Below are 26,614 nucleotides of genomic sequence, written 5' to 3' on the forward strand. Positions count from 1 at the left end.
GAAGCAGGAAGAGAGAGGGAGAGAGGAAATAAGTTATTTTTCCCTAGGAGTGTTCATTTGCATATCAAAGGGGCACTGTGAGAATAGAGATTAAACAGGAAGAAGCTTTGGGTGTGCCTGTCTGCCCTGCCCTACTGTGTGGTCACTTGCTTTTGGAGGCTTGAGACACAGGGACATCACACCAAGCACTTCCAATGGCAAATAGCTTCTGTATCCATAAGTAAATGCTTGGTAGAGGTGTCCTTAAATCATTTCATTTTTCTACATATTGAAAGAAAGGACTGAAATAACTGGAATGAAATATGACAAAATGTTTCTTCATTAACCTGTCACACATTTTACCTATAAAGGACTCATAACTAGGGTTGCCAAGTCCAATTCAAGAAATATCTGGGGACTTAGGGGGTGGAGCCAGGAGCAAGGTTCTGACAAGCATAAATGAACTTCAAGGGAGTTCTGGCCGTCACATTTAAAGGGACCGCACACCTTTTAAATGCCTTCCTTCCATAGGAAATAATGAAGGATAGGGGCACCTTATTTTGAGGCTCATAGAATAGGACCCCCTGGTTCAATCTGTTTGAAACTTGGGTGGTATTTTGGGAAGAGGCACTGGATGCTATGCTGAAAATTTAGTGCCTCTACCTCAAAACACAGCCCACCCAGAGCCCCAGATACCCATGGATCAATTCTCCATTATACCCTATGGGAACTGGTCTCCAAAGGGACAATGGAGTGTCCAGCAAACATTTCCCTCCTGTCCTCCGCTTTCTGATGACCCTGAAGCCTCCAAACTGGGGATCCCCTGACCCTACCTGGGGATTGGCAACCGCACCTGTAACTCTGATCACCTTTCATCTTAATTCTTCCAATGACTAACAGTGCCAGCATTTTAACTCATCAAGGTTAAAGTGTGACCAACAAAATACTTACAAACAATGGATTTTGGTGAGAGAAGAAAGGGGTTAATTTGGCTGAGGAAACATCTCACACTGGGTTTAAGTACTGGAAGAGATGTGTCGGTGAGTGGAAGGCTGTGAGGGTGAGTGGGGACCTCAAATGGTAGAACAGAACTATTTATAAAATGTTAAACAAACAAACAAACCTAGGTTTTGAGAGGAAACACATTGGCTTTTCTTCCAGTGGACATTCAGTTCTCCTCTGTGCCAGTTAGTGAATGTCACCAAGGATCCATCAGACCACTGAAACTCAACTGGAGTTTTAGTACTACTCAATCCAATCCAAGTTTCTGTTGTATTTTCTATAATATACAATTAAGTACATTTTACAGTATATAGTAGCATACAATTAATTATGTTGGCCAAGTCAGCTAATATTTTTTCTGTTAAAAGCACTGTTAAAAAATATTCTGCCCGCCAAAGTTTAGATTTCACTCTAGTCAGCCATTTACTTCAGCGCACCAACTCTCTAAACTGTCCAGACATGCATGAGTGCCCTTGCTTCTCCTGTGTTCAATAATTTCACAGCATGTAGAAATTTTGAATGGCATAGAGTGTAATCCGTCAGAAATTTAGCCTTGGGGGGTTGCTTCCCTGGTCTACTTGCTCTAATTACTTGGAAGCAGAAGGTATTTTGCTGGGCTAGCTAATTCTTTCCAAACCCAAGATACTGTCTGGTTTTCCTAAGAGGTAGTAAGATTTTCAGCTCTAAATTTTGCTATCTGAGTGCAGGAAAGGTGGTATTAGGGATGCCAGCTCTCTGTTAAGAAATTCCTGAAAATTTTGGGGTGGAGATTGGAGAGAGAAGAGATCCCAGTGAGGCATAGGGTTGCCAGTCCTCCAGTCTAGGAGAGGTTTTCCCCAATTTTGGGGGCTTCAATCTGCCACTGGCTAGCTGGCTGGTGGGGGAAGCCCCATCCCCAAACAGCCTCCTCCTGCATCAACATCATTTCGGCCCAAACTCCATGGTAATCCTAGAGCCTTAGGCCAAAATGCTAGAACATCCATACACAACATGCTCAGTGTGATGACATCACTTTTGGATGATATCATTGTGCCCCATGCAGAAGAACATCCCAAAATAGACCCTGGGAACCCCCCATTCGAAGCCAGGCAAGACCTAGCAACCCTAGTGAGCATAATGCCACAATAGGGGTCCCAAATCCCCCGCTAGGCCTGGAGACCCCCGATTTGGAGCCTCCTCCTCCCGCTGGCCATAAAAGGGAAAGCGGGGGGGGGGGGAGGGGGAGAACGGCAGCCCTTCCCACCCAGCCCCGATCGCAGCAGCCAGAGCTCTTCTGTTTTCTCAGGCTGCTTCCGGCCCCCAGTCAGCTGGCTGGTGAAGGGAGGGGAGCCCAGCCACGCCCCCAAAGGACCATGTGCCTTTGCACCTCCAGAGGTGAGTGAGTTCTGTCTCCTGCATCAGATTTCCCAGAAAGGGGGGGGGGCGGGGGGAAGGGGGGTGGAGAGGGAAACGTCTTCTCATAGGGTATAATGGGGAATTGATCTGGAGGTTTCGGGGGCTCTGGGGGAGCTGTTTTTTGAGGTAGAGGCACCAAATTTTCAATATAGTATCTAGTGCCTCTCCCCAAAGTATCCCCCAAATTTCAAAACGATTGGACCAGGGGGTCCAATTCTATGAGCCCCCAAAGAAGGTGCCCTTATCCTTCATTATTTCCTATGGAAGGAAGACATTTAAAAAGGTGTGCTGTCCCTTTAAATGTGATGGCCAGAACTCTCTTGGAGTTCAATTATGCTTGTCACACTCTTGTTCCTGGCTCCGCCCCAATGTCTCCTGGCTCCACCCCCAAAGTCCCCAGATATTTCTTGAATTGGACTTGGCAACCCTATGCCACAAAGTTCACCCTTCAAAGCGACCATTTTCTCCAGGGGAACTGATCTCTGTAGTCTGGAGATCACGTACAATTCTAGATCTCCAGGTACCACCTAGAGGTTGTGTAAACCACAAGGGAAGAAAACAGGAAGTTGCAAACAAAGAAAAATGTGTTCTTTGAAAATTAATCACAACACTTAAAGAAGACTTTCAAATTCACCAATCTTATTTATAAAGTGAAAATTACTTCGAGAACTAAACCACTCTTTCAATAGAGCACTTCGAGTCATTCACAAAGCAAATATCTTTACATAAACAAAACAACAATAAAGAATTCAGGATAAGATAGAAAAGTCCATCACATAAGAGTGCATAAGGATGCACTACTCAAAAGTAGTTTTTCGTTGACACGCAGACTTCTCCTTGCAACAATAGATAGGATATTCAATGATGCTATGAATGTTCTGTAGAAGGATTCAGATATTGAAGAGAAGTACTATTGATATCACGATTCCCAGGTAAAATTTCGTGTTTCGATTAGTAACTTCTTCTGATCAATATACTTTGATAATCTGGAACCAATGCTCAGAGGTAATTTACATGCAGTAAGTCAATTTCTTACAGTGACATTAGCAGTTCTCCAAGGAAAAAGCCATGATAGTAATGTTTTCCATGCTGCTATGTTTTACAGTCCTGAAACAGACAACAACCATGTAGATATGTGGTATGCTGGTTTGAGGGGAAATATCTTATCCTAGTCTGCTTTACATTCTGTGGACAAAATGGCGGTGCTACAACACAATCCAAAACAGAGCTACACTTGTATAAGTCCAGTGAAGTCAATGGGCTTAGAAGGGTGTAACTCTGTTTAGGACTGCACAGCTATAACGCAACCTTGTCTTGGAATAAGTTCCATTGAAGAGACCTGACTTGGATTCTAAGCAGACTTCCTTAGGATCATAGAGCAATCCTAAGTGCGTCTTCTTGGAAGTAAGCCCCGCCATGTTCAAAGGGGCTTGCTCTCAGATAAATATGCTCAGGTCACTTTAGTCATTTAGATTTTTAAAAGTGGAATGCAAGAAAAGAATGAAAGAAAGAGTGATATTTATGTGTTGGCAGAAGGAGCTCTACTAGTGAAACAAATCTTTCCCATCTCCCTCCCCACAGTCCTCAAAAGCTGCTGTTGAGTACGGGGTAGGGCAGGAGGCGGGGAGGCTGTGCGGGGGCGAAGGAGGGAGGAGGAAACGGGGGGGGGGGAGGTGCCTCGGAGGAACGGTGAGGCTGCGCAGCCCATGGAAAACAGGCTGCGGCCCACTACCGGTCCCCGGCCCGGGGGTTGGGGGCCCCTGGGGTAGGGGTATGGACGATTGCAATGGCATGGGGAACTGTAGTTTGAGGGAAACCCACACAGATTTTCAGAAATGCTTTCTGCTTGCACAACGGTTAGTGTGGAGTAAATCTTATAATCCTAAATGCTTTGAAGGGAGGAGGCAGAGAAGAGAGGAAAAATAAAAAAACCATGACCTGTGCTTGTTCTGATCATTTTTGCACACTGAAGCTTTTAATAAATGAAACATTCCCTGCATGGCAGAGGCTTTGCCTTGGCTATTTTTGCTTCTGTGTCTTCTTCATGTTTCTTGTAGCCAGGAAATTAATGTACGATATGGGACAAAACAACCAGACAAAGGTCATCGGAAATCTAGACCTCAATGTGGATTCTCGACGTTCACACAGAGCAATCCATATTGACTGTTAAAAACTCCAAGCTACCTGTACATTAAAACACAGTTCAACATGAACTAATTATAAGAACTCGCCATATTCTAGAAGGTTAATGAGTATCTCTGTGTCAGCCAAAGATTTTATGCTAATTAGTGTGCTATTATCTTCCTGGCAGGAGAGTAAAGCTTGATTCCAGTTCTTTTCTTCTTTATGAAGTTTATAGCAATACCAGTTGTCCGGATACCAATTAGAGTCATAGTCATTAGTGTGAAGTTTCCACGAATCCTTTTCCATTCAACATATAAAAACATAGGGGTATGAATCAAATGAATCATTTTGCATTTCTGCATTCCTGTATTTAGCATAAATATGTAAATACATATATGCACATGTGTGTGTGTCCGTGTTTAGGCAAGGCTTTTTTTTTTTGTAGCAGGAACCCCTTTGCATATTAGGCCACACACCCCTGATGTAGCCTTCCTCCAAGAGCTTACAGGGTCTTCTGTAAGCTTCTGGAGGACTGGCTACATCAGCGGTGTGTGGCCTAATATGCAAAGGAGTTCTTGCTGCAAAAAAAGTCCTGTGTTTAGAGATGGATTCTATACTTATCCTACAACTCTGCGAAGCAAAGTTTTAAGCTTTAAGCGAGAGAGCCAGTTTGGTGTAGTGGTTAATTAGATTTGCAATTAATTGGCTAAGGTAAAATATAGGTAGTTGGGATCAATTTATTTATTGGAACTTAGTTTAGTTAAATTAGTAGATAGAAATAAACCATTGAGGACTTATGGAGTGGTATAAATTAGATTAGGTTAGTGCTGGGTGTATGTTAAGTGGACTGACTTGACCCGATAACACTGTGGGGGAAGGATATGGCTGGGTCAGGGATTCCGGTTATACGGGGGTGGGGGAGATATGGCAGTGGGCCCAGGTCTTTGTGTCTTGGAAGGGGTCAGAGATACAGTAATGCTCGGACCCCTTCCCACCTGTGTCCCATCCCAAGGCATGTGGGTTGTGGGGCTAGGACAAATTACCTGGTTCCGACATTGGTGTTGATTAATGCCAGATCTATCAACAACAAGACCCATACTCTACGGGATTATTTCGTAGAGCAAGAGATAGATCTGGAATGTGTGACTGAGACCTGGGTATGTGATGGGGAAACTGTAACTTGGAACCAACTTGCCTCACCCGGGTTCTTGGTCCTTCACCAATCCCAGATGACTGAGCCGGGGTGGTGGTGGTGGTGGTGGTGGTGGTTTGCATTAGTCACTCGTGACTCTTTCATTCAGGGCACTCCCTGCCCCAAACATAACCAATATTGAATGTGTCGGCCTGGTGTGGGAGGCTGAGGAGAGTTTGGCAATCTGGGTGGTGTACTGGTTGCCTAATGCACCCCCAGAGAGCCTGCCTGCCCTGCTGGACGCGGTATTGGCCTGGGCATTGGACTTCCCCAGGTTATTGGTCCTGGGGGATTTCAATGTCCACGTTGACGATGCAGCGTCCGTGCAGGCGCAGGACCTAGTGTCCCCCATGGAGTCACTGGGACTCAGCCAGATTATATCAACCCCCACTCACCAGGCTGGTCATACACTGGATTTGGTTTTTGGGGCTGGGATAACACCCGATCTGATAGCTGCCCCTCCAGTTCCGTGGTCAGATCATTATGCCCTGAAAGTCCGAGTTGACCTGCAGCCCTCCTTCTGTTTTGGCGACGGGCAGATTTATGCTCACCCACGGAGCCAATTGAACCCGGAGCGGCTTCAAGAAGCTCTGCGGGATCCAATGCCCCCTGGTGGGTCGTTAGATGAGCTAGTTGAGGACTAGTACTCCTGATTCTCTGCTGCCACCGACGACATCACTCCCCAGCGCCCTCTACGTCGCTGTACCAAATCAGCCCCATGGTATACCTTGAAGCTGAAAAGTATGAAACAACAATTTAGACAGCTTGAGCGAGTGTGGTGGAGATCTGATGACGAGGAGTCTAGAACTTCTTATAGAGCATTTATGAAGGCCTATGAGAAGGCAGTGACGTCCGCTAAGAAGGAATTCTATGCGGCCTCCATTGCGTCAGCGAAGTTGCGCCCGGCCCAATTATTTAGAACGATTCAAACATTGTCTACATTGCCAACAGGCAATCCAAAAGTTAGAGAATTGGATATAGGCTTTGAGGCTTTTGCGACCTATTTCGCAGATAACGTCTTGACTCTCCGCCAGAGTCTTCCTGCCACAGTTGATACAGTACGGGAGCTGGAAGCCCATTGCCCATCTATGGGTCCCATTTTGGACCACTTCAGCCGTCTTACTCAGGAAGATGTGGACAGGATCTTGGCTGCAGTGAAGCCGACCACTTGCCCATTGGACCATGTCCATCCTGGCTTATTAAGGCAGGTGGCGGGGGCATCCAAGACTCTTTAGCTGGTATTATTAACCTTTCCTTGGAAACATGGACTTTTCCAGCTAAACTTAAAGAGGCAGTGGTCCGTCCACTTTTGAAAAAGCCATTTTTGGACCCGACGGTCCTGCCCAGTTTCGAACTTACAGTTCCTGTGTAAGGTAATTGAGAAAGCGGTGGCAGAGCAGTTTCAAGGTTTCCTGGAGGATATTTCTACTTTCTATTTTACTTTATTTACCCAAAGGGGGATACACTGTTCGCCTCTCGTTCACTTAATCTTTGATAAGAAGAACAACAACCCTGCAAGGTAGATTGTGCTGAGAATAAGCTTCTATGACAGATGGCACTTTACACACACATACAGAGTTTATATTTTTTCCAAAAGGAAAAATTAAATGCTGAGAGGGTAAAGTGTATCTACCACTTCTAATGCTATCTGGATTAACAGTACCAAGGATTCTGGAGGGAGGGAGGGGGCGTGTATATATCTGTGCACAGATTACACAGAGATGGACCAAATTCTGCATTCTTGACTGAGTGGTCTGGGTCTCATTGACAGGTATCATGGATGATCAAGAAACAGAACCCATGATAATTTCTTTGAGATGCCAGGCAAGCAGGATTATTAATAGCTGATGTAGCTAGAAGCAAGGAGCAGATTCATCACCACCTTCAGAGCACCTAGCTACGTTCTCATAGTAAGTAATGGAATGCAAAATACTGGGACAGAAATTAATATCTGTTCTAGAATTAACTAAAGTGATGTGTGTGTGGTCCTAATTTTGGACACTATTTTTAAAATTTAATAACATACTGCTTCATGATTATACTAACTTGATTTAGATGTACTGCCCAGGACTTTTTTTTTTGAGCAGGAACGACAGGAACGCAGTTCCATTTGGCTTGGTGTCAGGGGTGTGTGGCCTAATATGCAAATGAGTTCCTGTTGGGCCTTTTCTACAAAAAAAAAAGCCCTGGTAATGCCAATGCACAGTTTTGCTCAAGTTCCTTGAGGGAGGTTCATGTTCCTTCATACAATCCCTCCTCCCCTCGTTCATGGCAAACTTTTAATGTGGTGGCAAACTAGATTTGGACTGGCAAAGTATGATTTGTGCTTGGCAACCTATTTTTAGATCAACTGAAACCACACTATAGCAAGCTTTTGTTTGCCATGAAAACCAAAGCAACTAATTAGTTTGCTGTGCACCAAAAAAGAGAAGGGGGGGTGGGGAAGAGAGATTTTACAAACTGGTTCATGAAGCTACTTCATGTAGTCCCAAACGGATTGCTGCTTCTGAACCAAGCCTAAAAGTCTTGTGAAATCTTTACAATTGGTTTTAGAGAAATCAGATCGAATGCGCTATAAAGTTTCCTCACTTCGTTAAAGCAAACAAAACAAAACCTGGTTGGTGTTTTGCATATACTAATTATTTTAATTTAATTAACTATTGACTCGTTTTAAAGATGAGCTATAGGAAACTACTCGAGGCAAAAAAGAAAGAAAGAAAGAAAAATCCATCATAGTCATGAACCACGATCTAACGGCTAAGTAGAACATTTATCATTCTTAACAGCAAAACATCAGGACACCATGGGTGCTTGTGGATTTGCAGACTGCAGGAATCCGGGGGGAGGGGGACATGGTGCATTTCTGTTCATTTGCAATTGTTATATATTTTTACCCCGAGCAGTTAGCTACCAATAAGGTTAAGTGGGGTAAAAATTCAGTACACACTCTATGGGCAAAAGGTCAGAGGGCCAATCCGTGGCATCTCCAGTTAAGATCTACCTGAAAAAATGCTGCCTTTCATAGTGCAAAATACTGAGCCAGATGGACTGCAGATGGTGTAAGGCAGCTTTGTGCGTTCAAGAAGTATTTGTGTTATTGCTTACAACTCAGTTCTAAATGTAAGCTCGCCAATTTGCTTTAATGTGTGTAACAGCACAGAGAATGAAGTTCCTGCTGGTTCCTCTATGGTGACACAGAAAAGATCAGATCAGCCGTGGAGCTTGCAGATCCCCTGTAAATAACGGACAGCTTTCGAATGCGTCTCTTATTGCTGAAGTATACTTCAAAGGAACTTGCTTGCTAAGAAGTATGTTTCAGAATTCTGACTATAGACCATTTGAATTTGCACTGGATTATCTAAACTAAATAAGAACATAAGAGAAGCCATGTTGGATCAGGCCAACGGCCCATCAAGTCCAACACTCTGTGTCACACAGTGGCAAAAAATTTTATATACACACATACACTGTGGCTAATAGCCACCGATGGACCTGTGTTCCATATTTCTATCTAAACCCCTCTTGAAGGTGGCCATACTTGTGGCCGCCACCACCTCCTGTGGCAGTGAATTCCACATGTTAATCACCCTTTGGGTGAAGAAGTACTTCCTTTTATCCGTTTTAACCTGTCTGCTCAGCAATTTCATCGAATGCCCACGAGTTCTTGTATTGTGAGAAAGGGAGAAAAGGACTTCTTTCTCTACTTTCTCCATCCCATGCATTATCTTGTAAACCTCTATCATGTCACCCCGCAGTCGACGTTTCTCCAAGCTAAAGAATCCCAAGCGTTTCAACCTTTCTTCATAGGGAAAGTGCTCCAGCCCTTTAATCATTCTAGTTGCCCTTCTCTGGACTTTCTCCAATGCTATAATATCCTTTTTGAGGTGCGGCGACCAGAACTGCACACAGTACTCCAAATGAGACCGCACCATCGATTTATACAGGGCCATTATGATACCGGCTGATTTGTTTTCAATTCCCTTCCTAATAATTCCCAGCATGGCGTTGGCCTTTTTTATTGCAAACGCTCACTGTCTTGACATTTTCAGTGAGTTATCTACCACGACCCCAAGATCTCTCTCTTGGTCAGTCTCTGCCAGTTCACACCCCATCAACTTGTATTTGTAGCTGGGATTCTTGGCCCCAATGTGCATTACTTTGCACTTGGCCACATTGAACCGCATCTGCCACGTTGACGCCCACTCACCCAGCCTCAACAGATCCCTTTGGAGTTCCTCACAATCCTCTCTGGTTCTCACCACCCTGAACAATTTAGTGTCATCGGCAAACTTGGCCACTTCACTGCTCACTCCCAACTCTAAATCATTTATGAACAAGTTAAAGAGCATGGGACCCAGTACAGAGCCCTGCGGCACCCCACTGCTTACGGTCCTCCACTGCGAAGACTGCCCATTTATACTCACTCTCTACTTCCTATTACTATTACTTCCTATTACTATTAAATCATGACAATGGACCCAACATTCCTCCAAGTAGTCTTTCTCAAGCCTCAAAGGCTCCAATGGAAGAGCCACCTTGGAAGAAGGCTTAAGTTGGAGGAAAGCTTGAAACTTGAGCCAAAAGGAATGACTGGGGATACATATTGCAATAAATAAATGAATGAACAAACAACCCCTGTTTGGTAGGATAAGGGTAGGATACACCCCCATGGAATTTTGTTATGCACTACATGGGAAAAGTTATTTCATAGAGTAAACAGGACTCATTTTAAACATCTAAAATCAACGAATGTGCTTCTTACCATCAACTGGACTGCTTTTTATGCTTTTAAAGCTTACTTGTTTTTAATTAAAAAACAAGTCTGGACAATAATTTGTATTTAAAAGAGCCAGTCTGGTGTAGTTGTTAAGAGTGGTGAATTCAAATCTAGAGAACCAGTTTCAATTCCCCACTCCTCCACATGAAGCCAGCTGGGTGATCTTGGGTCAGTCACAGTTCTCTCAGAGCTCTCCCAGCCCCTAAAAACAAGTCTAGCTCCCCACAAGCAAAATGCTAAGAGCTAAAGCTTGTGCCTGCTAGATAATCTTCAGATCTCCTGGCTATTCTATAAAGAATGCCATACAATAATTAATTAATTAATATTTATAATTTACTGCATTATATGGGTGTTCAGAACCATTTCTAAAGAAGAACCAGCTAGTTAAAAAAAAAAGGGGGGGGTCATGTTACGGCTGCACTGAAACTCACCAAATGCTTAGTGTTTGGTAGCACTTAAATATTTTTTGCATACATATGCTAATCCAGATTCACAGGAGTAGCTTTGCCAGTCATGCTGCCCTTCTGAGTTAAATGCTCAACAACGATGTTGCCCATGAGAACTGTCAGTGAGATCTGTAAACACGATTTTTAATTACAGTAACATGTGTAGCAAAAGCATTCCAAGCACCAAATCTCTCCAACACACATTTATCTTTTTATAGTTCCTGACATTCTGTCTCATTTTCCTAACATTCCAACACTCCAGCCTTACCAAGAAACAAAAACAAGGATGGACTAGCATGGACTAGCAGGTTTCTTTCAAATAGTTAGGAAGTAGACATATCACTCAATCCAAACATGTCCCTGAACACATCACTTTATTTCTTCCGTAAGTGAACTATTTTAATTCATTTCTATGGGAAATTGTTGCAATGAGGGTAGTCTCCAAAACATGACTTTAGGTGGTCCTCATTGTCAGATAGGCCATGTTGTATATGTGTGGGTGTGAAGCCACTTTCTATACATATCTTGCTTGTGATAATGATGGCTGCTGCACTAGTTCAGGCAACGCAAGTTACGTTCAAGTGATTTCTGTGCTTAAAAGGACCCATGCATCAGAAACAGGCAATAGGTTGGCATACATATGCCCAAATAGCAACTAGGCTTCTTTTATAATCCCCTACATAACAGAGTATTGAGTGTAAACAAAAGCCACACATTAGGGTTTGTAGAATCTTTCGGGATCAAGTGCCGTGTTCTACTGGAGAAAGTTTTCCTTCCAGACGTTTCGTTCTCAGCTGCGGAGAACATCCTCAGTGGCGTTGCAGCCGGAGCAGGCGCTCAGACCTTCTTGGCTGCTGTGCATTGAGTGGGGCCAGGGCTGCTGGAGAGCTGCTATTTGTAGGCTGGAGGGGGTGTGATGAAAGGGCAATTGGTTTGTGGATGTGCCCATTGTTTGGTGGGGCTTCCTGGAAGGGTAGTGATAAGGAAACTGGCTGTTGAAAGTGACCATTGTTCTGTGTTAATTGCTGGGAAGGTTGGAAGGGGTTTGAAGATAAGGAAGATGGTTGTTGACTGTGCTGATTGTTCTGTGGAATTTGCTGGTTGTTCTGAGACTTTCTGCAATTTATAGTCTGTAGGGTGTTTTGCAGAGCTGGGTACCAAGATTGGTGGATGAAAATGACTTCTTCCTTTCTTTTAAAATTGTGCTGGTTCTCCGCAGCTGAGAACGAAATGTCTGGAAGGAAAACTTTCTCCAGTAGAACACGGCACTTGATCCCGAAAGATTCTACAAACCCTAATGATGTTACCAGCCGTGAAAACCTGAAATCTTTGATAAAAGCCACACAGATAACCAGCACCTATGCTATCTGAACTTCTACAAGGCATGTAGCTTAATTCAAGTTCAACATCAGGTATTGTGCAAGCCTTGTAATGCGTCTCTGTATCTGGCAAGTTCACCACTGGGATTGTATTGTGGCGGAGCCAACCAGAGAGTAACCTGTGCAACAACAGCCATCCCAGCACCTTGTCAGCGGGAGGCACTGGCTACAGCAAAATAAGTAACCCTAGTGTGGGCAGCCCAAGGGGAGCTGAAGGACATGTCATCAGTAGTGGCAGTGGCATACATGGTGCTGATAACAATGCCAGGCACAGCTGACACCACATCTTCCACAAGAATGCCCAACACTGGTGACAGTGCTCAGAACAGGCAGGAGTGGGGAACAGGGTAACCCAGCCAGCCCACTGGCTCGGCTAGGCAAATGCAAGTAACAGAGCCAACAGCCAACCACAGAGAAAGTTAAAAAGTAGGGCATTACCTTCCAACAGCCCAGCTGTTTGTGGGTGGGCTTGGTAGTTGCGTTGGGCAAGCAAACTGGCAAGAGGAAGGGCCCAGTGAGGAGCTGTGAGGCAAAATCCCTCTTTAGAAGGGTTGAGAAGCAGGCCAGGGTGGAAGTATGGACCCAGCTCTGTAGTACAGAGATTAGGAATCCTGGGCAGAGAGAGGAACAAAATGGTGCAATCCCCACCCTTTGCCATTCTATGGGCCTTGTGAACCCTCCTTGGGGGATGAGACAAGACAGCAGAAGGCAAACAGATCATGGTGGAGAAAGGGAGGTGCGACATGGACGTACAAATTAAGGAACAGTGTGGAGGGAAGGATTTGGGACCCACCTCCAAAATCATCCTCCAGAACTATAATTATAAGGTCCCTCCTTTTCCCCGCTTAACTGATACCCAACCTCTATCAACATTCCATCAATTCCAGAGCATTTTTAGTTCTTACCAAACCATTTTGGGGAGGGGTTTTTTTTGGGAGGGGGGTTCATTTACAAGGTCAGATTTTTTGGTATACCACTAAGTAAGTAAACACAACTATCTTGGCTTCATTATTTGTATAAAGGCCAGCCAGTTGACTACTATATAAGAATGGTAAAAAGGTTAAAAGCTTTAGTGTAAAATCAGTTTTCTGCTCTATGAGAAAATCTGGAAACGCCAAGCTTCTTGTTTCTGGATCTCTTACAAATGTATGTTTCTTCGCATTCAATACAGACATTGCATAACTGTTCAATAGTAATGAATAATTCATAATAAATACAGAATATATGCATCAGTGCCTGGCTTGGATACTTTCAGGTCCTGCGATATCACTTTCTTTTTTGCACAAGATAGGACAGGCAAACACATCAGTATTTCACACATTCTAATGTTAGTATTTTCTATATAAGGAAAGCAGGTTCCTGGCCTGAATTCTGTTACATCCTAAATCATATTAAACTGTTGTCTCTCCATGTAATGTGATGAAGTTTTTTTAAACCTCAGTTATGAGGAATACTCAGTTATGAGAATACATTACAAACTCTACTCATATTTTGACTTCAGTTACAAAGGCCCAGGGCTTTTTTTGAGTAGGAATGCAGTTTCCGGCTGGCTTGATGTCAGGGGTGTGGCCTAATATGCCAATGAGTTCCTGTTGGGCTTTTTCTACAAAAAGCCCTATGTGAAACAATTGTGACATCAGGGGGTGTAGCCTAATAGGCAAATGAGTTCATGCTGGGCTTTTTTCTACCCCAAAAGCCCTGCAAAGGTCATAGGATAACAGTGCTGTAGTTTAACCACACCCTGACCTATATAGCCCAGAATACCCCAATCTTGTCAGATCTTTAAAGTTAAGCAGGGTCAGCTGTGGGTAGTATTTGGATGGGAGACATCCAAGGAATACCAGGTAACCACCTCTGAAATCTCTTGCCTTGAAAACCCCACTAGGGGTCATTATAAGTCAGCTGTGACTTGACAGAACTTTCCACTACCAGTGAAACAAAGAGAAAAATCAAATACCTGCCGCCTGATTCACCGGTGCCAAGGGGTGCTCCAGTTTGGTGTAGTGGTTAAGTGTGTGGACTCTTATCTGGGAGAACCGGGTTTGATTCCCCACTCCTCCACTTGCAGCTGCTGGAATGGCCTTGGGGCAGCCGTAGCTCTGGCAGAGGTTGTCCTTGAAAGGGCAGCTGCTGTGAGAGCCCTCTCCAGCCCCACCCACCTCACAGGGTGTTTGTTGTGGGGGAGGAAGGTAAAGGAGATTGTGAGCCACTCTGAGACTCTTCGGAGTGGAGGGCAGGATATAAATCCAATATCTTCTTCTTCTTCTGCTCCATGCTAGCCAGAAGCTTCATTCAGTTGGTTTAAGCCTGTCCACAGGAGAACTGCTTTTGTGACCAGCTGTTCTGCAACAAATATGGGGGAGGGCAGTTTAAAATCAAATTTATAAACAAACAAACAGAAAAGGCTAATCAAACAATCTGTGCCTATTAATGTAAATATCTTTTTTGCCTAAATATGGTGGGGTACAAGTATAAGCGATCGATAGCTACCAATGCCAGAAGACACAGAATCAGGTGGCTTCCTCGAATCTCCCTTTCCTTGAGCCCCACCCTGCAAGCCAATTGTTGACCCTGCCAGCTATGGAGTGAAGTAAAAGGAAAGAGAACTTAGAGCTTGATTGATGTCACAGATTAAAAGAGTTTTTAAAATGTTTATCAGTGCTAAGATCTTGTCCGGTATCAGTGCCAACTGCACCCAGCCTTTTGTGTATTCTCTCCAAAGCTGGACTCTGTGGGTGAGTGTGGAAATGAATGGGGACTGAAACACAATGAAAGAGTGCAGAGAATGTAAGAGGAACAAGGGAAGGAATTGCATTCCATCTCAACCACAACTGTGGATTGCAATAGCATAGATTCCTGTCCATGGAGTTACCCATCAAACCAAAGGCTGATACTATGTAGGGTGGTTTGTACAGAAGATAAAAGTAAGTTTAGAAGGCATTGGTGGTTGAAAGGCTCTGAGAAACAGATATGATATTCTCCTTGTGAACCAGCAGTCAACTAGGATCACACTAAGTTTTGCATCCGGGCAAGAGTGACTAGACTGTCAGACTATAACCTTGTACCAATATCCATTAATATTCACTTAAACTATTTGTTTATCTGCCCTACTCTTTGACACCCCCAACCCCCAATCATCATCCAGTACGTGTACCTTCTTACTTTTCTACATCAGTTCCTTCTCTTCTATCTTACATTAAGATTTACATGTGAAAGACGTGGTGTGGTGTAGTTAGTGATTAAGAATGTTGGACTAGTATCCTGGAGACCCAGGTTTGAATCCCCATTCATGCCGAGGAAGCTCATGGGTGACCTCGGGTCAGTCACATAGTGTCAGACTAACCTACTCGCAGAGTTGTTGTGCGGTTCAACTGGAGGACAGCACAACTGTGAAGCAACTTTGGGTCCCCTCCCCATTGGGGAGAAAGACAGGGTGTAAAGGAAGTAAATAATACACACCAAATCTTGGCTCTTCCCCCCCAAATCTACCTCATAAGACTTCCCTGTATGATATTCCCTTCACAAATCTATCTGAAGAAGTGTGGGCTGCAACTCATAAAACCTTACACTGGAATGTAGTCTAAGGTGACAAAGGACTTTAAAAAGTTTTTGCTAGGTCAACACTGCTACTACACCTTTGCAGTAGACTTTTGCCGCAACTGACTGAAGTCCTATTCTGTTCAGAGTTAAATGGAAAAAAATTTGCTTAACAATGTGGGTTTTAAATTCACTGCTTAGATCACCAATGCACTTCTGTTATGTCTGTGACACTCAGCAAATCTCGACCTTAGGAGTGCAGCAAGACGGATGTGAAAGTGGGGTACAGTGTAGAAGGAAAGACTTCGATGCGCTCAGAAACCGAGGCAAAACACAAATGCAACATGATGTGCCTCATTCTAAGAGAGAATAGGGGGGAAAAGGCTGAACTGGTTAACAAATTTGAGCGTTAGGGTTCTTCTTCCAAAAAATGTCATAGCCGGTTTCTGTGTGGAAAAAAAAAATCAGTTAAACACAGCGTGATATTACAAAGCAATTAAAGAAGATAACACTCTAGCATAACAATCTAGCTTAATTAACACTGAATGAACAAATGGAAGTGCTGTGATGATATGATTATGAATTCGCTTTCAATGTTCGGGTGTCAAAACTACATCAGGAAATAGGATGCAATCTGAAATTTAAAAGGAAAAGGAAAACCAACTTCACACATCGAAGTGAAATATGCACGTCTCAATAATGTCAGTGAGTCATACGAATTTAAAACACACACACAAACCCAATCTGTGTCTTGAATTGATGAGCGGGATCTGACTAAATACCTTGCTGTTTCTTTTTCTCACCACAGTCTAAGTAGAACATCAGTTATTATCCTGGTATTCACAGAACAATTACGAGTTCTGAAGTTTTATAAATTATAAATTGAAATGGAATAATAATAAATAAATTATGAAAAATACACAGTCTAAGAAAGCCCTGGGACTCCCCTTCAGAATTCAGAATTCTTATTACATTGCTGTGTTATACATCTATAGCAAGCAGAAATGTGCATGTACATTGACAGAAGCAGTTCATAAAGTGAAATAGTGAACTTTATACAAAGGTAAAGGCAACTTTTCTGCATGTTGTCAAGAACAATTTTCTGGATTATTGGAAATGATGACATAAAATCAGATTAAGAAAGGAGGCTTGATTTCTGGCATGTGCTTTTTGCGCAAATTGCCTCTGGTGCAAAGCACTGCCTCAAGGGCTAACCTCAAATGACTCTGGCAGGAAAGATCTGCTCTGATTTCTAGATTCAATTCAAAGTGCTGACTTTGATCTGTAATGGCCTAAATCCTCTGTGATCAGAATACTTGAAAGACCATCTCTTCTTTTTTTGCCCTGCAGGGCTATCAAGGCCTCCACCAGTCATCTGAACAAAAGCTGAGTCAAGATTTAATTATTAAACTAGATTAGATATTCAATTAGATTGGATTAACTTTTGTTATTTTGCTGTGACAGTTTTCCCCCTTGTTTTAATTATGTGCTACTATTTTTTAAACTATGCTATCATATTCTGTTTTGCCATTTAGTGTAAATATTACACACACAAAGAACCCTTTGGGGCAGTTTTATCATTTGCACAGTGAGATGCAATTTAATAAATAAATGAACAAGAATCAACTTTTATATTTTGAAGTAGAATTATGGTACATATCTTAATGAGATGAGCAGATGGAATAACGTTAAATGTCCATTGTGATAGCAATAAAAATGACCATATTCTGTAAATCAAAAGGCATGATCCAGTATTTACATAAACGTTAGTAGGATTTAAGCATCTACTGTGCCCTTTCCCACTGTAAACACAAAATGTGTAAACACTTTGTTAAATTATTTTCATATAAAAACAGTATAAGGCTGTATTATCTCTTTTGAACACAAGGAAAAACAGAAGAACATGGCAAAACTGCTCAGTTTGAATTTCTGACGCTATAAAGTAAGAAGCATTTTGAATATGGAATGCAAGACTTAAGAGACAGCTTTTTATTTTGTCCAATCTATTGAAGAACACCACCACATACTAGAACTTGGGCAAAACCCCCATTTCTCATCTCGCTCATACTGACTTGTTGTGGCACACGAGGGATGGATTAGCCACCTTCTCTGGAATCTCTGATACACTCATGGTGCCATTTGTTGTTGTACTTAAATGGAAAAACACAAGGCAAACCAAGAGATTTTCCCAGCAGGGTATATGTTTCTGTACAAAGTAAAATACTGAATATAAAACACCGGAAAGAAAATACAAATATCTCTGCTTCCTCAAATAAACCCATTCTAATTTTTATTTTCAACAACCTCCTCCAGATCTGATTCGGGCTGCAATACTAAGTACATTTAGAGTCACGTAAGCATGATTGATTTCAAAGCTGACATGCTTGGGATAGGGGTACTCAAATGCCAATAATGCAAACTTTTGTTGAATACCTGTGTTACTGAAACAATTTTTTCTTTTAAACTGCATGTAAAGGGTAGTCAAGTAATAGCCTGGAGACCCCAGCAAGAGGCTCTCAAGGCAAGCGAGAGGCAGAAGTGGTTTGCCATTACCTTTATCTGCATAGTCTCCTTGGTGGTCTCTGCTGCCAGCCTCCAGGTGGGGCTTGGATATATCCCGCTTTTACGACTGATGTCCAGCTGGCAGAGATCAGTTCCCCTGGAGAAAAGGTATTTTCCAACACAAACCTCACAACCTTATCACCCTTCCAAGTACTGAACCTGCTTAACTTCCAAAATCAGGCTACATCGTGCTGCCTTCCCTTCCCCCCAAAAAGTTATACACTCCTCCCATTTTTGTTTACTGGATGCAACTATGAAATGTATAAGACTACCCATTCACTTTTTTGACGGCATACCTAGAACAGCCCCCACCCCTACATTTTAGTAAATACTATTTTAGGGGTTGGGTGGAGCAGTCAAGGGGGACCTCTTCCTTTCATCTTCATCAGCAGAAAAACTGGTTGAATGCAACCCATAGTCTTCTAGCTAGTACCTGATAAGCACTGGTGGTAGTTCCATAGTTGAACTATCTAATTCATTGAGTGTTAAATCCTAGATGTAGGCTACTGCATTGTCCATCCAATTTTCTATACTACTACTACATCATTATCATCATCTCTCCCCCGCCCCCCCGTAATACACCCTGAGTAGTGAGAAAGGTGGGCTATAAATAAGTATAAAAAATAATATACAGAGAAGAAGACAGCCATGTCAGACCACTGATGTGTGTATATATTTACCGAAATATAACACCTAGCCAGAGCTAGATCTGAGTTCAGTAGCACCTTAGAGACCAAATATATCTTCAGGGCAGTGCTTTTTTAAAAAAAAGAAGAAGAGGGAAATGAAGGAGAAACACACAGGTGCCCCTCATTAACTTTTAAATGTTTTGTTTTTATAATTTTGTTTCCACAGAAGTTCTGGAACTCCATTCCAATGCGTTCCCCCAGAACAAAAGCTCTATTTCAGGGTATAAGCTTTCAAGAGTCAATTCAAGAAGTCCATGGTATCCTTCACATAGGAGTCAATAATGGGGATTAGAGGTTTTAGAAAAAATACATGGTCAAAGGTTCTAAAATAGAACTGCAAACTGAGACTATTGGTCTGCCCAGAACTATGATGAAATGCCTGCCTTGCTGGAACTCACATTTTGAAAAGGGCTGTTTTAATTCTGTGGGAGAGAGTCAGTTTACAGCTCACAAAGGAAGCGGACTGCTCTCTTCCCTCCACAGAAGAGAGTGTCATTTGCTAGAGAAGCAAGATGAAAACAGGAAGTTCCATATGTGCTTTGGCACTCGTCTTTCCAGAGTTCTCTAGGTAAACCATGACTAGTTTCTGTGCTGGAAGGAGAGTATGGAGATGTTCCCCACTGAGGGAGAAAGGGGGTGGACTTCTGGGCCTTGAGGACAGCAGACTTCTGACTGGGCTAGGCAGGCTACATGGTGGCCATTTTGAGAGACCAAGCAACCTGTTTGGAAGCTGCAGGTCTATCTGGTGATGTAAAGGGATACAGACCAAACTTGCAACTTTTTAAGACTTCTTATGCCTACTCTGGTTGTAACATCTAACTAGAGTATGTATTAGAGGAGGGAAAGGAGGATTGTGTTTATTCCAAATTTCTTTTGTTTCCGTTTTGCTGAACAGGTACTAGGTTAAAAGTGCACATATAGACTTTTTCTTTTTGATATTATTACCTTTTGATTCTAGCAGCGTTCTCTGGGCCATATTGTTCCCCTACTGCTTGGGCATGCTATTCATTTGCCAGAGGCAGTACCAGATTGAGAAGGAAGTGGTCATGGCAGCTTTTGCCGATCCTCCAGATGGGAGCCTCAAAAGAAGAAGTTTGGTCCTTGTATTAACTAGGTGCTAGGTAACAGGAGACCAGAGGAGGAGCCTCAAGTTGTAAAGGGGGTCAGGAGTCTGTCCCTCCTGGAAGGAAGACCCCAAAAGGACAGTGGTGGCAGTGATATCCTAAGCGGCTAGAAGTGGAATAGCTCACTCCAGGAGTAGGCAACCCAACAGAACAAGGTCTGCCAGGCAAAGCAGGCTGTTTCCGTCACAGAGGCATTCCGTCTTCTGACTATAAGAAGAAATCATATATGGTTTTAGGCCACAGAAGAAGGCTCTCAGAGTTGAAATGCATCTAATCTAGTGGCTTTTTATGAAATAATCTGTTATGTGATTCATGTTCAGCTGATGCATAATTTCTATAGGTTGGACTTTAGCATTTCTATTTATCTATCTTGTTTTTATTTGTTAATTGTCATGCTATGTAATACATACTTTGTTATATTTTTTAAGTTTGTTATACTCAACCTTCTGAGTACCCACGTTGTTTTTGTGGTTGGGTTTCTTCCCCCTTTGTTTTTTCTTACCTTCAAATGCTTGTTCACAAACATCTTCATCATATGACATAAACTGTTTCCAGCTGTAGGTGGATTTTCTTTTTGGCCGCAATAATTTCCCATGTTCCAGTGCTAATTTGTAGTGTGAAGTACCAACCAACACTTTCCTCTGGAATTTCCATGACAGCAAACTTTGAGCTGAATTGAACTCCACAATGCTCAATGGCTAGATCCAGGGGGGTAGCCATGTTGGTTTGAAGCAATAGAACAGAGTCCAGTGGCCCCTTTCCCTACATAACACTGTATCCCACCCCAATACTTTCATGCTTGAGAGAAGACCAATGGAGCGCCACAAAGGAGTCTCAGTTAACTTTGCACAATTTTTTTTTTATAATTTAAATTTTTATTAAGAACATTTTTATAAAACATAGCAACTAACCAGTGTAAAAAAGAAAACCATACAAAACAGTCATCACGAATACGTAAGTGTTATACATACATCACCAACCATATCAGAGGGACACTCTATACCAGTACATAAATGACAATATACCAGCCACCATTGAGATAAGGGGAAAGCAATCCATTAAACTGAAATTAATAAATCAAAAAATTCATATATTTTTCCGGAATTTTACCAGATGCAGTGTTCTTATTGTTAACATATTCAAGAAAGCAAAACCATCTTTCTAAGAACAAGTCTCCCGCTTTTGCATTATCCAGTAAGGAAATACAGGTAGCTAATTTATCGTGAATTAATATGTCCCATACTTTATTACTCCAACTTTGAAACGTAGGACTTTTATTTTGTTTCCAACAACTGGCAATAACGATCTTTCCAGCCAAAATCAATAAAGCCACTAATTCTTGTTTTAGAGATGAGAGCTCCGCATCAGGCCATAAGTTCAACAATACCACCTCAGGTGTCAATGGAACAATGCTCCCAACTATTTCTGATATTTTTCCCAAAATGTTTTCCCAAAAAGCCTTAATCGTCAGACACTCCCACCAGCAATGGAGGAAAGTACCAGTCTGCCCGCAGCCTTTCCAACACAACTTTGCACAATTAGAAAGGATTATTTTACACATTTATCTCCTATTTTGACATATGTATTCTTCACTATTGTTCCTCTTTAATTAAATCCAAACAGATGGTGACCCTATAAACTTCACGTTATTCATTTGTCTCCGCATATCTTAAAATATGGTCATCATGTTACATGTTAATCTGCTGTTCAGACTCTGTCTATAAATTTGGTTATCTTCATTTCTATGTATCTGAGGAAGTGTGCATGTGAAAGTTCATACCTTGAATAAAACTTTGTTGGTCTTAAAAGTGTCACTGGATTCTAACTATGCTCAATTGCTGTTTTTCATTAGTGATGTTGATTCCTAGGCAAGTGCTTCCACCAATGCTGAAAAGGTGCTGCTGAGAACCCCATTTCCACAATATGTATTTGGAAAGTTGAGTGCAATTCTGAAGAATGAGCTTGGATATATCAACTCTAATGCGTGTGTTGGTATGTTCACTTTGGAAAATAAAAATTCCTTGTCCTAGAACAAAAAAGGCTCACTTTAGTTCTTTGAAATGACTAAAAAATACTTCGTGCAGTAATATGTTCTATCATTCTTGTCTTGTTCAAACACACATCCAAACTGGCATGACTAGCAGTGGCTTTTCTAATGTCACCAATATTGACCTTAGGTTTCAATCCAGATTTTACATTCATTTTAAAATTCATCAGGCACTTCTGATAAGAAAAACAAACAAACCAACTATTTAAGACAAGCACAAGCAAAGCATCCAGTGATAACTGACAAACTGAAGTTGTGAAAGCAAACCAAAATAATTCAATAATTTTCTTTCTCATTCTCTTTTGCTATTTGTACGTTTAGGTTCCTATAATCTTTCTGTGGATATTTTGTCGCATATGGTCCTCTTTGAAGCAATCCTAGGCAGATTTACACAGTATCGAGTACCATTTTGTTCAGTGCAGTGTTAGGCTCCTTCATAAGAGTGTCTGTTAGCTTGTACTATATGGTGCTCATAATTTCTAGTTATTAGATTTTTACTCTTATGTTGATCATTTATACTTGGTTGCTTTGATTTAATTGTAATTATCTAATTATTTTTAATGTTAAATGTGTACGTTTTAACATTTTATTTATGTATTTTGTCAGTGATGAACACCCACTGTTTGAAAATACGTGATATACTCATGTACTAAATATGAATATGTCTTTTTTGTATTAATATTAGATTTGCTAAGGCTTGTGATAATTGTAGTCAGATTTGTTTACTGCATTTCTTGCCTGAGCCATTTTTTAAAATTTCCAGCAGCCAACTGGTTATTTGTTTCCAGAGTGAGTTTTTTTTTTTATGAGTTTTCTCTCTCAGTTTCCATTTCTTTCTCTGAAACTAAAATTGGGAAACACCTACAGATGAATCCAACTTGGGCACATTTCTTGAAATAAATGTCAGCGTGCACGCAATCTGTCTTTCCAAAGATTCATCTGGATCAGAGATTGACGAATGTTGCTTGTTTGAATCATTAGGAAGACGCAGCCTCAAATATCCTGATAAGATGACTTGCAGCTCCTTAAAATCATTTGCTGCACGATATGAAGCTCTAGCCCACAAAACCCTACATTACAATAAATTTGTCAGTCTACAAGATTTGAAAAGGGCTCCTCTTTATTTCGCTGCAACAGGAAAACTAATTTCAGTGACTGGCTACTTGTCTGGAATTTGTAATCATATCAGGAGAAAGCAAGAACACATTATTTGGAAATGTCACAGCTCCAAAAGCTGGATTTACACGAGAACAGTTTTACCAGTTTTTCTACGCTAAACAAGAGGTTGCACAGTCTGACAAGAAAGGGTGGTATTTATTTCGTTGTGGCCCTTCCATATGATCAGTTGTCATGCATTTCTTAGGAGACCAATTGACAGTACAGTGGGAAGAATAGACCCAAGTGGGCAGCCGTGTTGGTCTGAAGCAATAGAACAAAGAAGTAGACAAGTTGCTGCATTAAGGCCAGCTAAGTTTTATTCAGAATGTAAGCTTTCGCATGCTCTTAAGCATTTATTTACTTATTATTATTTATTACGTTCAACTTATATCCCGCCCTCTTCGCAAGCGGACTCAGGGCGGCTCACAACATCATATCAATACAATTAAATCAATAAAACATATAAAACCATAATTTACATATTTCAATTTTTAAAACATATTTCAATTTTTAAAACCATTCTGTGGTGCTGCATCAGTACAGTATAGGCAGCATTGAATTTTCGAACAGTGATCACCGGCATTCTATGTGATGTCCCGGTGGCAGCCCTCCTTCCGTCAAGCATCGAAGGCCTGCTTGAACAATTCGGTCTTACAGGCCCTGCGGAAAGCAGACAGATCCCGCAGGGCCCTTATGGTTTCTGGAAGGGTATTCCAAAGTTCTGGTGCTGCCACTGAAAAAGCCCTAGATCTTGTCACACATAACCTGGCTTCTTTTGGTCCGGGGGCGGACAGTAAGTTTTTTGCCCCTGAACACAGTGCTCTCTGGGGAATATATGGAGAAAGGCGGTCCCGTAGATAGGCAGGTCCCTGACCATAAAGGGCTTTAAAGGTCAATACCAACACCTTGAAGCGAACTCGGAACACAACAGGTAGCCAGTGCAGCTCTTTCAGTACTGGCTGAATGTGCTCCCATCGTGGCAGCCTCATTAACAGCCGTGCCGCAGCATTCTGCACTAGCTGTAGTCTCTGGGTTAGCGTCAAGGGTAGCCCCATGTAGAGAGCATTACAGTGATCTATTCTTGAGGTGACCGTAGCATTCTTCTGGTGAAGCAGACTTCATCAGACAAAATGGAATGGCAAGCCATCTTTAAGTATAGAGAAAGTGGGCAGTGAGTTGGTATGTAGAGTCACGGGAATGTTTTTAGCAAATTAAAAGAATCACAAATTGGGGGTCTGTGTTTGTTTAGTATAGTTAACTGGGCGGTAACAGCAGTGGAGGGTGATAAAAAGCAGACATGTCATAGGCCTGAAGTGCCATAAATCTGGGTGTCATTCTGGCTTCTTAGTTGTGGGTTTAAATGGAGGGCATTAGTATCTCAAGAAGTTATACTGTGGAAAAGGAATGATCTATTTGCCACATTTTTTAATATATATATATATTTACACAAAAAATAAAAAAAAATACAAAATGTGAGAGAGCGGTGAAAAGGAAGACTCAGCCTACTGGCATTTGCAAATTTAAAATTAACATAAAATATCACAGAATGCCTAGATTTAAAAAAGTTTTCAAACTGGGAAAGATGTTTTTGCAGAGCATGTCATATGTCACCAATAATATCACAGATGCTATCCAATAGCTTATTGTGTCTCTCGAGCAGCTACAGAGAGTAAAGCATTCTCAAATAGGGCTCCCAACTCTGGGAGTGGAAATTCCTGGACGCTGACCCTGCCATTTGAAGCTAGGTAGGTGGTGATGCAAGAAAGGGCATTCCAGCAACCCAAGTGCAAGGGGGTGGAGGTTGTTTGTATTTTCCCAGTGAGTGACAAATGCTGCGGTTGAATGAAAGGAAAATGATATTTTTTTCCTGTAAAAGGGGAGCTATTTTAAGGAGAAAATGTCAGGATGTCTTTGCACCACCTGATGAGAGAACATGTCCTGCATAAGGAAAAAATGTCTAGTAGCCAACTTGTTTCTGGAGTGAGACCGCTGGTGCTGGGCACCTATAAACAAATGCTTAGCCGACATGCAGCATTCGGCCTCTAGAGCAGGGGTGTCAAACTCATTTGTTATGAGGGCCAATCTGACATAAATGTGTGTACCTATTTAAGATTAGGTAGCAAAGATATAAACTTTATAAACACAATACATTTTTTAAAAACATGCTCAAAACATTAGCACTCATTGGTCTTAAAGGTGCTTTCTTTGTATTTCTCCCATGCTATTCAGGGAACTGGGCAAAGGAAGTGCTGGCTGTTTCCTTCCTTCTCCAGGGAATGAGGATGGGGAGGAGCCTCAGCCAATAGAGGACGAGAGGCTTGGCCCTGCTGTGCTATCGAGAGAGCCTGGCAAAGCAAACTATCCCTCCTCCCCAAGGGAGGAGCCTCAGCCAATGGAGAAAATAGAGGCTTTGCTCTTTAGCTCCTGTGCGATTGAGCAAGCCTGGCAATGCAAGCTGAGATGCAGAAGGAAGCAAAAGAGAGGGAGAAGGAAGCAGAGGGCAGCCAGTTGCTTGGGGGCCTGCTAGGAACCCTCTGGAGCTGGGGCTTAACAGATCCGATTAACTATAACCAGATGATCATGCCACAGATTAAGGCGTGCAATGCAAAGAGAGGCGACTCCGAGATAAAAAGGGAGGCGTTAAAAGAGGAAGCGAGCGCGGGCGGCAGGCCACCCGGCGCCGTCCAAGGGGTGCAGGGACAGAGCAGCGTTCCCCTCCCGCAGGCCCGACTGACTTACTCAACAAGGAGGGCGCTTGGTCGGACTCCTGTGCCCATGCAGCCGCTTTGTCTTCAGCCCGGCGGGAGCCAACGAGCAGAGCGCACCAAGAGAAGAGCTGGAGGCGCTTTCCGTCGAGCTTTCCCACGCTTTGGCTGGGGAGACGGCAAAGGGATCGCAGCAGCCGTCGGGGAGGGAATGTCAGCTCCGGGGAGGGGGGGGGGGAGCAGCTGTTTCCCTGGGCTGGCTGGCTGGCGAGGGACGCGGGAGGCGAGTCTGCCCTTCTCTGGTTCCTCGGGGAGGCGAAAGGAGGGGGGCGTTTCCCTCGAAAGCCTGCTTAAGGGAAGACGGAGCCGTCCCGGGGCTTCCGCGTCAACTTCGTGACTTTTTGCAGCAGCCGGGGGAAACTGGGGAGGCCCCGGGGGAGTCTCGCGCCGGCGTTGACGTCTGATTCTTACGATGTAGCAACAGAAATAACAAGTCAT

General features: G+C 42.6%; 1 protein-coding gene across 1 annotated transcript in view; it reads right to left on the bottom strand.

Annotated features, from left to right (window-relative positions):
• Nucleotides 1–26,614, bottom strand: part of LOC132585202 (secretory phospholipase A2 receptor-like) — an 85,680-nt gene extending 59,066 nt beyond the window's left edge. The window contains 10 exon segments of the mRNA XM_060257009.1: nucleotides 1,103–1,258; nucleotides 4,608–4,797; nucleotides 10,440–10,446; nucleotides 10,897–11,005; nucleotides 16,230–16,277; nucleotides 17,859–17,936; nucleotides 17,939–18,037; nucleotides 20,709–20,847; nucleotides 22,033–22,155; nucleotides 26,237–26,614. Of these exon segments, the coding sequence (XP_060112992.1) occupies nucleotides 1,103–1,258; nucleotides 4,608–4,797; nucleotides 10,440–10,446; nucleotides 10,897–11,005; nucleotides 16,230–16,277; nucleotides 17,859–17,936; nucleotides 17,939–18,037; nucleotides 20,709–20,847; nucleotides 22,033–22,155; nucleotides 26,237–26,614 (1,327 nt within the window).

The sequence above is a fragment of the Heteronotia binoei genome, chromosome 16 (genome assembly GCF_032191835.1).
Source record: "Heteronotia binoei isolate CCM8104 ecotype False Entrance Well chromosome 16, APGP_CSIRO_Hbin_v1, whole genome shotgun sequence".
Lineage (NCBI taxonomy): Eukaryota > Metazoa > Chordata > Lepidosauria > Squamata > Gekkonidae > Heteronotia > Heteronotia binoei.